Source organism: Trichomycterus rosablanca, chromosome 16, assembly GCF_030014385.1.
Source record: "Trichomycterus rosablanca isolate fTriRos1 chromosome 16, fTriRos1.hap1, whole genome shotgun sequence".
In the NCBI taxonomy this organism is placed as follows: domain Eukaryota; kingdom Metazoa; phylum Chordata; class Actinopteri; order Siluriformes; family Trichomycteridae; genus Trichomycterus; species Trichomycterus rosablanca.
The window spans coordinates 20,296,202-20,310,228 of NC_086003.1; the positions used below are offsets into that span (position 1 = coordinate 20,296,202).

At 39.1% G+C, this 14,027-nt stretch overlaps 1 protein-coding gene across 1 annotated transcript in view; it reads left to right on the forward strand.

The window, feature by feature from the left end:
- Nucleotides 1-13,380, forward strand: part of adamts2a (ADAM metallopeptidase with thrombospondin type 1 motif, 2a) — a 94,536-nt gene extending 81,156 nt beyond the window's left edge. Inside the window, exons 18-22 of the mRNA XM_063011316.1 lie at nt 671-803; nt 897-1,104; nt 1,894-2,023; nt 2,769-2,843; nt 10,994-13,380. Of these exons, the coding sequence (XP_062867386.1) occupies nt 671-803; nt 897-1,104; nt 1,894-2,023; nt 2,769-2,843; nt 10,994-11,733 (1,286 nt within the window). The 3' untranslated portion in view covers nt 11,734-13,380. The remainder of the gene's footprint in view (nt 1-670; nt 804-896; nt 1,105-1,893; nt 2,024-2,768; nt 2,844-10,993) is intronic.
- The last annotated feature ends 647 nt before the right edge of the window (nt 13,381-14,027 follow it).

Here is a 14,027-nt window from a genome sequence, read left to right on the forward strand (position 1 = left end):
TTTAACAAGAACGGTTGTGCAATTGACAATCGTGAAGAATGTATAAACACAGTAAATAAAGGTTTTGCATGTCCAATTCCTTTTCATAACTATACTAACAAATCTGAGGTGATGTGTGTGTGTCTTGCCCAAATGATGGTGGATCATAAAAAGGTAAATTTGTGTCTTGACCATTTATGGTAGTCATTTATTACATGTGTAAGACAGTCAGTAATCACAGTTCTTATAACCAAGTCTTCTAACCAAGGCCATAGCCATGAAATGAACACTAGGGGGACCAAATCTACCAGGACAGGAGGGGGGTTCCTGTCAATCTAAATGGGAACACTGACAGATCCTAACATTACACAAAGCTAGTTAGTGGAATATGTTTATTTATAATTTTTACATCAGTATATATGTTGTTCTTATCCGGTTATTTTAACTAAATGTTAGTCTTATGTTTGTTTGTACACACCTGGGTTTTGGCTTCTGCAATTTTATTGTATTAATCGTATAATGTCAATAAAGCCCTTTCTGATTTCTGATGACACATAAACTGTTAGACTTGTTCTCCAGTTTCATACAAATGAAGAACGCTGCCTATTTGCACTTCAAACAGAGGGGCAGAAATCTTGATACATCTTGTTTTTTCTTTAAATGGTTGACCATAGTGTTTTTTTAATTGCAGGAAAGCAGTACACACGTTTTGGCTGCCGCAGAAAGTCAGATGGCAAGATGGTCCACCGCACGTTCTGCTCCAGCATCCCCAAACCCCGCGCCATCAGCCGAGCCTGTAACCAAAAACAGTGCTCAGAGCCTATGTAAGCTAAGCTTCACACTGTGCCTTAAAGTTGTTTACCTTAGATGCTGTCAACACAGCTTGACTGATAAAGTCTGTGTGCTGCTAATCACAGCTGGGTGGCAGGAGACTGGGAGGAGTGCACAAAGTCGTGTGGGAAGACTGGCATTCAGACCCGGCCTGTGCGCTGCGTGAGGCCTCAAGAGGACGGCAAATACAAAACCGTCAGTGCCAAATACTGCGACGATGAGCGGCCCGAGAGTCGCCGCAGCTGCAATCGACAGCTGTGTCCCGCCCAGTGGAGGACAGGACCCTGGTCACAAGTGAGTGTGTGTTTGTGTGTTGGAGTAAATTGAGAAAAATGCTTTTAATAAAACAAGTAATTGGAAACGGTAGGTTTAAACACTTAAAAGGCCTATATTTGGAATTGTTAAACCTAGAATAAAGGTCGCTGAGGTCACTGTACTCTTAAAAAAATAAAAAAAAATAAAAAAAAATGCAAGATTAGAATGTGCCAGCGAGAAAGAAATTAATTAGCACACCTGCTGGTTGGAGATGGGTGGTAGGGCTGGTAGGGCAGTGGTTAAGGTACTGGACTAGTAAACAGAAGGTTGCCTGTTCAAACCCAAATGCTGATAAGTTGCCACTGTTGGGCTCCTGTGCCAGGCCCTGCACTCTCATTTGCACCCTCAGTTGTGTTCAGTCATAATTGTAAGTCGCTTTGAATTAAAGGCGTCTGCTTAATGCTGCAAATTAAAATTCGTACATATTGTCCAAATACAAACATGACGAAAATGTAGCACCTACAAAAATAACTCAAAACTGTGCAGGTTGCTGGTTCGAACCCCAGCTTTGCCAGGCTGTCACTGTTGGGACCTTGAGCAAGGCCCTTAACCCTCAATTGCTTAGACAATTATGTGATCATATCATTTAACTGAACTCAGTCTCTGGAGTTTTCCTATATTAGTTTTTGTATTAGTGTAAGAGTCATGGTGTAGGAGATTAGTCTGTCTTGAACACGACTGTTTTGTGTGCATTCAGAGAAAACAGGAACTGGCTGTGTATTAGTGGAAAACTCATTTCTAACTGTCTAGTGTGTGTGTTTATCTTAGTGCTCTATGAGCTGTGGAAACGGAACTCAGGAGCGTCAGGTCATGTGTAGCACTCCTGATAATGCCATCGGGACCTGTACAGACACCAAGCCTGAAAGCATCCGGACATGCCAGCTTGGGCCATGTTCAAGTGAGTACCAGGGATCACCTCGTTCTGCTCTTCTGCAATACTATGTGCCAGTGGTACTTAAATTGTAGGTTTAAGGAGGGTGGGGGTGTCCACAGTGGAGTTTGCTAGTGGTGGGTAGCTGATCTCTACACTCAGTTTGCACCATCAACTTAAACATGGTGCTAATGGTATTAGGCCGAGCTATTTTACTATGTGAACATGGTTTAATAAACTGTAAATAGATTCTGTGGGAAGTTTGGACTCTAGAAGCATTAAAAAAGGGACGGGGCTTACACATTCCAAAAATAACCTACCAATACAGTGATTTCACAAAAAATCTACACAAAAAAAAACACTTGTCAATACTGATTTAGAGCACTTGGTGCCCTAACCAGGGTATTTCTGCCTTATACCCAGTGCTTACTGGTGGAACCAGACCTGCCACAATCCTGACCAGGATAAAATGTTTGATGAAAATGAGTTTTGCTAACACTGTGTGTCACAGTGTGAACATTCAAAGTAATGTTACTCTGTGAGCCATTTTAACTTTAAGGGTCATATATTTGACTGGATGAAATACATTTTATATAAGATGTATCCCAGGGTTTTTCACATATGGATTGCAGAGAAAATAATAATAATTAAATAAACTTGTATGCAAATGCCCCCTTGTGGAGGCTTTAGGTTACATGCTGTACACCACAGAGGGAGTAAGATGCATTGCTTGTGTTACCTGATGCATCCTCTTCTCTCTATTGTTCTCTAGGTGACAAAGGGAACTTCTTGATCCAGTGGCTATCCAGAGCAGACCCCGAGTTCCCAGCACCCAAGATCTCCTCAAGTAAAAGACCTCTTTCCAGCGGGCAGGCCTCCTTCTGCACCGTACCCGCTCCTGCCTGGAACCTGGCACTCTTTCTGGCCCTCTGGCTCTGCTACTCTCTGCCTTGACTGCTTCGTTCTTGCTCTCTGGAGCCTGCTGCTACTTTTTCTTCTTCTCCTCATGCTCCTCTTTAAGGGAGTTTCGGGGCTGTTTTTACCCTCGGCCCATGTGGGCTCTGAATCAGGGAACAGAGGTGTTGAAGGTCAGGATGAAGGATGTGTAACAGAAGAAAGGCTGAGATGTTGCCATGAAGAGATAAGTGAAGTTTTGCAAGGCTGGGAGGACTTATTTTAGAGGAACTATACAGAGGGGTCATGGAGATCTTGGTTCGTTATTGTTTATAAGGAATGAAAAAGGAGTTTTAGATGATGATTTGTATTATACTAGGTATACCGTATATTATTTAAAGCTATATTATATATATTCCACAGAAATAAAGGTATGGGTCTGGAAGCCCTGCCGTGTTGACTGTTATATTGTATCTCGTATTTTTGTACATACAGTATTTACTTGAATAGCTGTGAAAATCTTTTTGGAGCGCATTAAATGTAGACATGCGGTGTACTTAAGGCAACATCAGCTGTGATTTTCATTTAGGCTATTTTATAAGCCATGTTAGTCAGCAGGGTGTAGACAAAACTATAAACTTATTCTGCTGGGTACTTCTTTTCCTCATCAGTTTTAGTCTCCAGGTCAGGCGTGCACATACAGAAATACCTCATGGTAGTTTCTTTAAAAACCTCGATTTTGCATTTATATTTGCCTTATCCCTGATTTATAAGACTTAACAGTGTTGCATAATATTGTGTCTCCATGATAGCTTAGGTAGAGGCAGCTACAAAAAGGGGGTTTCACTATAGTGGATGTTTACAGCTAAATGAATCACTTGCTGCATGTCATCAGCTCGACTTTGTCATGATTGTTGCCATATAATACATGCAATGTTCTCTAATCGTAAATAGTTTATCTATCTTTTATAGACTACACAGAGAGAATTTATACAGTGGCAAGTACTCAGACCCCTTGACATTTTGCACAACATTGTGTTGTTGATTTGCTTTTGAATGGGTGTGATTGGCATTTTTACTCATCAGTCTACACCTAATGGCATGTTTTACAGCTGCTAGTCTTTTTAGATACCTCATTACACGCTTTGCATACCTGGATTTGGGCAGTGTATCCCATTCCTCATGGCAGATCCTCGCAAGCTTTGTCTGACTGAATGGTGAGTGTCTGTGAACTGCAATCCATAGATCTTTGATAGGGTTTAAGTCTCGGTTTGGGTGGGGTCACTTAAGGACATTCGGAGACTTCCGTAACCTCCCAAAGCCACTCTCATGTTCAGTATTGTGTTGAAACGTGAGTTTTTTACCCCAGTTTGAGTGTGTGCGCTTTGAAGAAGGCTTTCTTCAAGGATGTTCCTGTATTAGGTTGCATTAATTCGTCCTTTAGTTCTTACCTGGTCTCCCAGTCCTTGCTGCTAAAAAGCACACCCATAGTGTGATGCTGCCACCACCATGTTTCACTGCAGGTGATATGCAATGGCTGTTTATTTTAACAGACTTAGTGCTTCATGTTATGCTCAAAGAGTTCAATTTCCATGTCATCAGACAAGAGAATATTGTTTCTCATGCTGCCAGAGTCCTTTATGCTGTTTAGCAAACTTCAGTCTGTGCCTTTTACTCAACAGCGGCTTCGGTCCATCACTCTATTATCATGCTATAAAGACATGATTTATGTAGTGCTACAGAATTAGTTAACTTTGGGTGACTGCGTAGGTCCTTTTTACCTCCCTGACCCAGCCTTCACCTGCCCAGATGCCCAAACTGTAGGAAAGTTGAAGATTGTGCCAAGCTTCTTTCATTTCAGAATGGTTGAGGCCACTTGTGGCCGTAGATACGTATATTGTTTTATAGCCTTGTCACAATTTGAGATTCACAAAAAGTACATTTAAGCCCTCGTAGACCCAGGTGTGCCAGTCGAAGTCCAGTCGATTCAAATTGCAACAGAAAGACTCCAGTAAAGTTCAAGACACATCTTAAGGATAATTAATGCAAACAGGATGCAAACAGGAGAGCAACAGCAAAAGGTCTAAATAGTTAAGTGAATACGATATTTCAGTTTTACATTTTTAATTCCCCTTCAAAAAACATAGATTAAATGTAGATTGATGGGTAAAAATGCCAACTCTATCAGTTCAAAATCAAGAAAGTCAAGGGGTTTAAATACTTTGTGAATCCACTCTATATGTATCTATAAATCCATTATATAATGTTATATATAGTCAGCAACGTTTATGACTGTTATCATTTAAGTGTTATGCAATTAACAAAACTATATTGTATTTAATGTCTATATACTCTATATGGCCAAAAGTATGTGCCAGTCCCTTGTAATTGTAGTTGACTTATATCGTTTCAGCCACACCCAATGCTAACAAGTGCATAAAGTCTGTTATATAAAGTGACTCTTTGTGGCTCTTAACTGTTAGCATGACTTTGTCTCTTTACATAAAGCAAGGTCTATGAGATTTGTCTGGTGTATAGAAACTCCAGTGGCCTGAGCAGAGCACTGACATCAACCCCACTGATCACCACTGGTGTTCATTGAAATGTAGACTGCAAGCCAGGTCTTCCAGTCCAGTTCTAGTGCCTGACCTCACAAATGCATCTACTAAATCATCAATAAATTTCCACAGAAACACTTCTCAAAACCCTCTCAGAAAAAAGTGGCTGCTGCAAAGGTTAGGCCAACCCATTATTAATGTCCGAGGGATGTTCAGCAAGCTTCTGGCCATATAGTGTATTTTGTGTCCTGACCGGGTGAAGTTATATTATTTAAGCTGATTCTATAGACTAAGATTATTGTCTATAAGTATATTCAGGTTATTAACCAGATATAGTTTTTTATTATTGTAATTCCTGCTATTATAAATCCCATGAACGGATGTCTCACCCCAGTCAATACACACAACTTAATAACACACCAGACAAAACAAAGCCATCAGCCGTGTAGCTTTATGACTTCATTACCTTTTTATAAGGTACCCTGGGCTTTGTTCAGAATGGAGTTATGTGGACACGAAGCAGCAGCACCCAGGACAGAGTTTTCCCAAAAACCCGATCCATAATTTGAACTGAACCTGAGCGATCCACTATAGCAACAAGAAGCCTGACAGTTTGTTGAATCCACAGTATTTTTCCATTAAAAGTCCTGCTTAGATTAATAAAAATAGACATGAAGATTATAAAATACTATTTAAAGGTAGTATTAAATATATAGTGAGTTTAATTATTAAACATTTCTATAGATGTATATTTTATTTAGCACCCTTATCAAACATATTATACTAAATACTGAGTGTAGTTTAAATAGAATTAGTAGGCCACATACAGTGCCTTTATTTTTATGTGATTATATTTTTTACCATTAACATTAACCCACAGATGTGAGTGAGTGAATAGGTGTGTGATAGCCAGTGAATTGTAACAAATTGCCATTTGTCAAGTGTTTCCGGTTGGCCCGAGCAAGGCCCTTAAGCATAAATTACTTGCATTACAAGTGGCTTTGGATAAAATTACAGGCTAAATGCCATAAATGTATTTAATTCTGTCTATGATTAGTAGAAAATTTGTTTTAAGTGTTCATTTTACCATTACTTCAATTGTTAAGGTAATATACACTAATCAGCCATAACATTAAAACCACCTCCTGGTTTCAACACTCACTGTCCATTTTATCAGCTCCACTTACCATATAGGAGCACTTTGTAGTTCTACAAATACTGACTGTAGCTTATTTGTTTCTCTACATACTTTTTTAGCCTGCTTTCACCCTGTTCTTCAATGGTCAGGACCCCCACAGGACCACCACAGAGCAGGTATTATTTAGGTGGTGGATGATTCTCAGCACTGCAGTGACACTGACATGGTGGTGGTGTGTTAGTGTGTGTTGTGCTGCTATGAGTGGATCAGACACAGCAGCGCTGCTGGAGTTTTTAAATACAGTGTTCACTCTATTAGACACTCCTACTTAGTTGGTCCATTTTGTAGATGTGAAGTCAGAGACGATCGCTCATCTAGTGCTGCTGTTTGAGTTGGTCATCTTCTAGACCTTCATCACCGGTCACAGGATGCTGCCCACGGGGCGCTGTTGGCTGGATATATTTTTGGTTGGTGGGCTGTTCTCAGTCCAGCAGTGACAGTCAGGTGTTTAAAAACTCCATCAGCATTGCTGTGTCTTATCCACTCATACCAGCACAACACACACTAACACACCACCACCATGTCAGTTTCACTGCAGTGCTGAGAATGATCCACCACCTAAATAATACCTACTCTGTGGTGGTCCTGTGGGGGTCCTGACCATTGAAGAACAGCATGAAAGGGGGCTAACAAAGCATGCAGAGAAACAGATGGACTACAGTCAGTAATTGTAGAACTACAAAGTGCTTCTATATGGTAAGTGGAGCTGATAAAATGGACAGTGAGTGTAGAACCAAGGAGGTGGTCATAATGTTATGCCTCGTCAGTGTATGCATTAAATTAAAGCCAATTTCTTACCTTTTGAAACATTATAAAGAGGTTTTGGTATTTTTCTTTTATTGTGGATACAATTCACTTATATTTTACTCTAATGAGAGAATTTAATACAAATCCAATTCCAAAAATATTGGGACAGTACATAAAATAAAACCAAAACAGAACAGTGATTTTTAAACTCCTACTGGTATTTAACTACTAATAACATGAATATAGATATTTAAGGTTTCACCTTAAATAAATGAGCTTCAGTGATTGAATGATATGACCAGGACTGTAGTGAAATGTTTATATTCTGTCCTGCCTGTGACCTTCGATCCTATAGACTGTGCTTTAATAAAACCACCAAGCTTCTTTACAGAATCTAACCACATGGGTTAGGGAACACATCAGTAAACCTTTGTTAGCAAGCAGTCAACAACACTGCTACTTACTCTGGCTTTAGACCTATCAGAACTGGACTGACGGAAAGATGGAAACATCTTGTCTTTGTACCGTTTTCAACCAAATTTAAATTACTGCTCTCTGGATTTTAATTTTTCGTACTGTCTTAAATTTTCTGGAATTAGGGTTGAATTAAAATAGACTTTTTTAAGGCAATGCATATTTGGCAATCAAATTATTTTTCTTAACAAATAGAAATACAAAGTAAATCAAGGTAATTGACGTGTGTTGCAAATCTGACCTAATTACTTTTTACCTAGTTTACAAAGTTCAGTCAGGAGCTCTCAAAATGACCCCTTGTGATCTGAATGCTTTTTAAAACTCATTTTTCTCAGCCGCTCAGGTGGCACAGCAGTAAAAAAAAAAAACACACGCTAGCACACCAGAGCTGGGATCTCAAATACATCGTATCGAGTCTCAGCTCTGCCTGCCAGCTGGGCTGAGCGACCACATGAAGAACGATTGGCCTGATGTTTATATAGGGGTGGGGTGTTGAGCCGGATAGGGACTCTCTTATGACTGATGCAACTACGACCTCTGCTGGCTGATTGATGGCGCCTGCACAGAGACGGGAAAAGAGTGCGTTGATCAGGGTGTGTCTCTCCGTACACAGAGCTGATCCGCAGCTGATCTCGTCTGGTGTAGGTGACAAAATGCCTACGGCTGCTGCCCACGTGTCGGGGTGGCGGGGTGGCTTCGTTCTTCTCAAATCAGAGCGGCAGTCGGCATTAGTGGAGAGAAAGCATGACGCAATCGGGCAATTGGACGCGCTTAAAGTCAGGAGAAAAAGGGGAGAAAATGCATAAACAGAATATTAAAAATAAAAACAATTCATTTTTCTCCTGCAATGTCTGTCAGCGGTAAATCAGTTCTATATAAAACCTTTTTGATGAACAGGGCTATTTTAGGAATATCTCCAGCCCATCACTCTTCTGTAACACAGTGTCCCGTTTCCGTATCTTCACTTCAACAGTATGGTTGTTTGCTCTTACAGCTTGAGAGATATGACATTTTTATGTTTTATTATTTACATTCCCTGAAATCACTTGTTGTTTTGGTGGATCGAACCGTCTCACAAAGTGTTTAACCAAAGTGTTTACCAAACTGTGAATAAGCTAACGTTTTAAAACAGTTTACATTGTACTGCGAAAAACGTGTTGTATTGTACATGGTGTATCTGACAAAGACTGAGTGTTATTTATATGACTTCTTGTCAGCCAAATCTATACAGATTATAAAATAAAAGGTCAAGTTAAGTTAAATATTTAGACTCTAATCGTGAATTATTTATATTGATTACTAATTAGTGCTATTAAATACTATTCAGCTTACTTAACTTAAGTATTTTCTTTAGTTCCTTTATCATAGCTTTTTTTTGGTTTTTATTCTTAATTCTAGGTGGTGTGTATGTAATTAGTGGCAATTATGGTTGGTTTTAGTTGTGTTCGAGCTATTTTTCTGCATCTGGAAACATCACATTCATACATTTAATTGCTTTTTTGTTTTTGCTACTTTACCTGCACACTGTCTGTGTGCTAAATTTAACATTTTGAAATCTAAAGTTCAATCAAGCAAATAAACAGCAATTGTGCATTCAAATGTGCAGAAGTTTGTTCCCTTTAAAACATTTTAACTTACTTTCATTTAAAAAATGAACAAAACACGACATTTGACCAGGGCTGTCCAAACTTTTGCCTTGTCCAATAGATTTTAAAACGAAACTGTAGGGATTCACTTCTATTTAGCCACACAGTTAGTATTAATGCCGGTCTGTGAGGAGATGCACTGATGCCTGCTGTGTAGACAGTGTTCCCAATCAACTGCCAGCATTACCAAACTTTACAGTCATTACCAACTACAGTGCAAGATGGTGAAATGTGATTTATTACTCAGGAACCATTCCGCTTTAGAGTCCAGTTGTGTGTTTTACATGAGGCGGTTTGGAGATCTGTATTGAGTGTTAGAATTGTAATTGAGTGTCCCCATTTTTCTCCTGATTTAGAGCACTCAATTTTTTGTCTCTCTGATACCATATTGCATCCAAGGAGAGCACGTCGCTGTACACGCCTCTTCCGACACATGTACAGCCCTTCTCTTCTCGCCCCTGCATTCTGCACAGGCGTCTCTTCCGCCAATCAGAGTCCATACACAGCTTATGAAGACCCACCCACCCACACATAGTCCGGCCCCCACCCTCAGATACGGTGGCCAATTAGTATCTGCTGCAGGCACTGCCAATTATGCCCGCCAGATGGCGCCCAGCCGACCGGTGGCAACATCGAGTTTCGAATCGAGACTCCTTCTGTGAGCGGTTATCGATCCTAGATTTTACACTGTATAATAACAACACCTACAGTTGACCAGTGAGTCTCTAGCAGGGCACAAACATAGACCGGCTGTTATAGTTTTTTTTAATTGAATGTGTTTTATATTTGTAGCTTATTATTAACTTGAATAATCCAGGTATAATTTAAATTTCCTGTTTTCTTTTTTCCTTCTTGCTTTTTCATCTCTTCTTTCACTATGAACTTTTTTAAACTTTTTGCTTTAATTCTGTTGAAGATGTCCTGATGATCTTTTTTTTCTCATTTATATATACTCAGCATGCACTTTATTAGGAACGCCTGTCTTGAACTTTCATTCATTGGCCAGTCTAGAAGCTACAGCTAGAAGTCTAGATTTAGATGCACTTTGTGGGTGTACAATTACTGACTGTCGTCTATTTGTTGCTCTGTACACATTAATTTGAAAGGTCCCCTATAGGACCCCACTGAGCAGATGTTACTCCGGAGCAGGACCATTTGCAGCACTGCATTGACACTAACATGGTAATACTATGATAGTGTGTGTTGTACTGTATTAGGTACAGCAGTGTTGTTGGGGGTTTAAAATACTGGTTACACATATCTGCCTTTTTTATCAGGCACGCATACCCTGTTAGCACTCGTTTTAGACAAACAGTTAAAGTCTAGAAATATTTTTATTTTTAATCCTTTAATGTGGGTTAGTCCTCCTCTAGTCCTTTATTAATGAGCGTTCCTAATAAATAGCTCAGTAAGTTTATATATTTAAATAAATCCAGTAATTGTGTGCTAACCTTCATGCATGCATGTATGTGTGTTCTAGGGATACGCTGCAAAGGAGACAAGTCTACACTCTGTCGTAGACTGGAGGTACTAAATAAGTACTGTTCGAATCCTGGCTACAGGCAGATGTGCTGCAAGTCCTGCAGTGAAGGAAACTACACCATGAACCTCAACCAGACTCAGACCTGGGACAACACCAGTGCGTCTCCACACACTAATCATTCTCACTCTAATCAGACCTTCACACTCCATCAGCCACCCATCACCAGACCCAGCAGCACATCCACACCATGGAGATACACCACTCTGAACCCCTTCGCTCTTAGAGAAACCCCATTACCCAGCACCACCAGCGCTGTCCATGAAGACACAGATGGTCCGAGCACCTCACTTGATGAGGAGGAAATCTTAGAACCCTGGAAAGTAGATATCGTTGATGATGTCTCTGAAGCCACGTCTGGGTTTGACGAGCTTTCACCAACCACTCGTGAATATGAAACAACAGTGAAACCGTTCACGACGTCTGTACAACCCATGATTACTACTACAGGATCTCCACCAATAATAGAGCTTCACAGATCAGAAGACAAGAAGGAGAATAACTCTATCGATGTATCCTACAGGGTTGTAAATGTTAACGAAGTGTCCCGGAACCACTTTATACCCAAAAAGCAGGTGACTTTCCGAGAGAAAACACAAAACAAGAGAATTCAAGAGCTCCTTGATCAGAAAAGAAGACAAGGTTTGATTAAAAGGTTTATAAGAAAGCCTGGAGACTGATTACATGTGTTCTTATGCCTCTTGTGCGTACCTGTCAGGGTCGTGGGATTGCTTCTGATGTATTATAACGTTTTTGGCAAACTCACCTTCAGAAATGCCAGGAGCTTTTGGCGATTTCTCTTAGCATTTGTATAAAAAGCTTTGCTTTTGCTCCTTTCCCATCACTTACACATTATAAAATACATTTACTCACGACTGTCCATTCATTCCGGAACTGTGATTTTTCTAGTTTGGACATTTTCTGAAGAACTGCACCTTTTCATCCTGATGTTGAGCTTAGCAAGGTCACAGCCGCAAAGTGATTTAATCTCAGAGTATACATGTGTCAGCTATTCTCTGCTTGGCTAGAGTGCTGTTAGGACAGGAGACAAATTAAAGGTAAAACCAAAATGAATAGTTGGAGACACGTAGCGTGCAGATGCTTTCACTGCATGATACAGTTAAATGAATAACATCCTACTAGCTGTGCAACAATTATCATGATTTATGACGTAACATCATTAATGTGCCACAATATAATATTAAAACAAATAATACATATAGAAACTATGTGACCAAAAATATATGGACATTTGTTTATGAGCCTGTTGAACATCCCACTTATAATTTGTGGGCATTACTGTATACTGTACACCACACCCCTTTTTTTGGCTATAATTGTGGCCACTTTTCTGGAAAGTTCTTTACTTAAAAAAATCTTACAGGTACCATAAGACCTGGCTAGCATCTGATATTCCAGTTTATCCCAGAAATGTTCAGTTGGCTCCCTGTTCTTTTACTTCAGATTTATTAAACTGTCCATGCTGGAACACACATTTATGCTGGAACAGTAACAAAGCTTGGATTGTATTTGGTCACGACTCTTAAGTTGCTTTGGATAAAAGTGTCTGCTAAATGCCAAAATTGTAAATCATGTCTGCATGTAGACGCCCAACCAGGTGATAGCACTGGGGAATTGAACCCTGGATCCCAGTGGTAGTGAGCTTTCAGAATTTACTGCTGTGCTGCCCAAGTGCCTATTATTTAAATATACACAATATAAAAGATATTGAAATGACATACTTGTCCCATACAAGTTTATGTAGAATTGTAACTTTAACTGCTCATAACATTTCATTAGTGGTGGTAACATTGAGTTATTACTATAAAGATGCACATCTGTTTATTGGGATGTAATCTGTATTTTATATCAAAATCACTGCAACAAATGTCAAGACATTTTTCTTACACTTGATTTTTTTTAATATAACTTGTTTAGCAACTCATTATTTCTAACTGTGGTATAGTTTTAATGTTCTCTGGTATTTTCAAATTAATTCTCTTTTGTAACACATTCACATACATTTCAGTTACACTGCATCTATCCAGATGTTCTTGACATTCCATAATGTATATATAAGTGAGAATTTTATTTTATTTTTTTATTTATTGAAGTGCTTTTGAGTCTTTAACAGTGCACTTTGATGTGAAAGCATTGCATGCGGCATGAGCAGATGTCTTAGCTATAGCACATTCCCAATGTCTGATAGTCTGATACATACATATCCACACTGTCTGATGCCATTCTCCTGAAGACGAAATGTAAGAATGCTATAAGTATGTGCGTTCTTTTATACATTATTGTAATAAAACTGCAAGTAAAGTCAACCTACTGACTTCTATACTTTTTTGTAAGCCAAGAATGATCATATTCCAATAGTTATCAGATGTATGAAATCAAGCACCTTATTCTACTGTACATATTAATCAGTAATGAGGTACTGATTTAATGATCATCTGAACCAAATATTTATAGACGAAAAGTATCATGTTCAAATAAAGGAGGAAAATGTGTTTTGTTTTATAAATTCTTATGTTGTGAAGACCTGGTTTTGCTGTAGGTGTAAGGTCGGCTGCGTTGTTAAGGTGGTTTACAGGCTTAAAAGAACAAACTTCAAAAAATCTTCTCTGACCACTTGTGTTTTTAACAGCATTTACTTCTACTTAAGTACATTAAACATCAGATACTTTAAGACTTTAACTTAAGTAATATTCTAAGAGGTAAGTTAAAGTTAATTTCTGATAAGAAACTTTCACAATATTGCAGTTTTACAATGTATTGCACAAACTACAAAGTACAGCAGATATTGCACATATTTTAAAAAGTTATTTCACCTGAGAGCAGATTAAAACCATATGAATTATGAATCATAAGATGATTGTCTGCGTTTGGGGCGGTGCTGGTTATATAGCCTGACCATGCCAAAAGTAAGAAATACAGTAAAAACAGGGTCAGCAAACACTCGGAACTACAA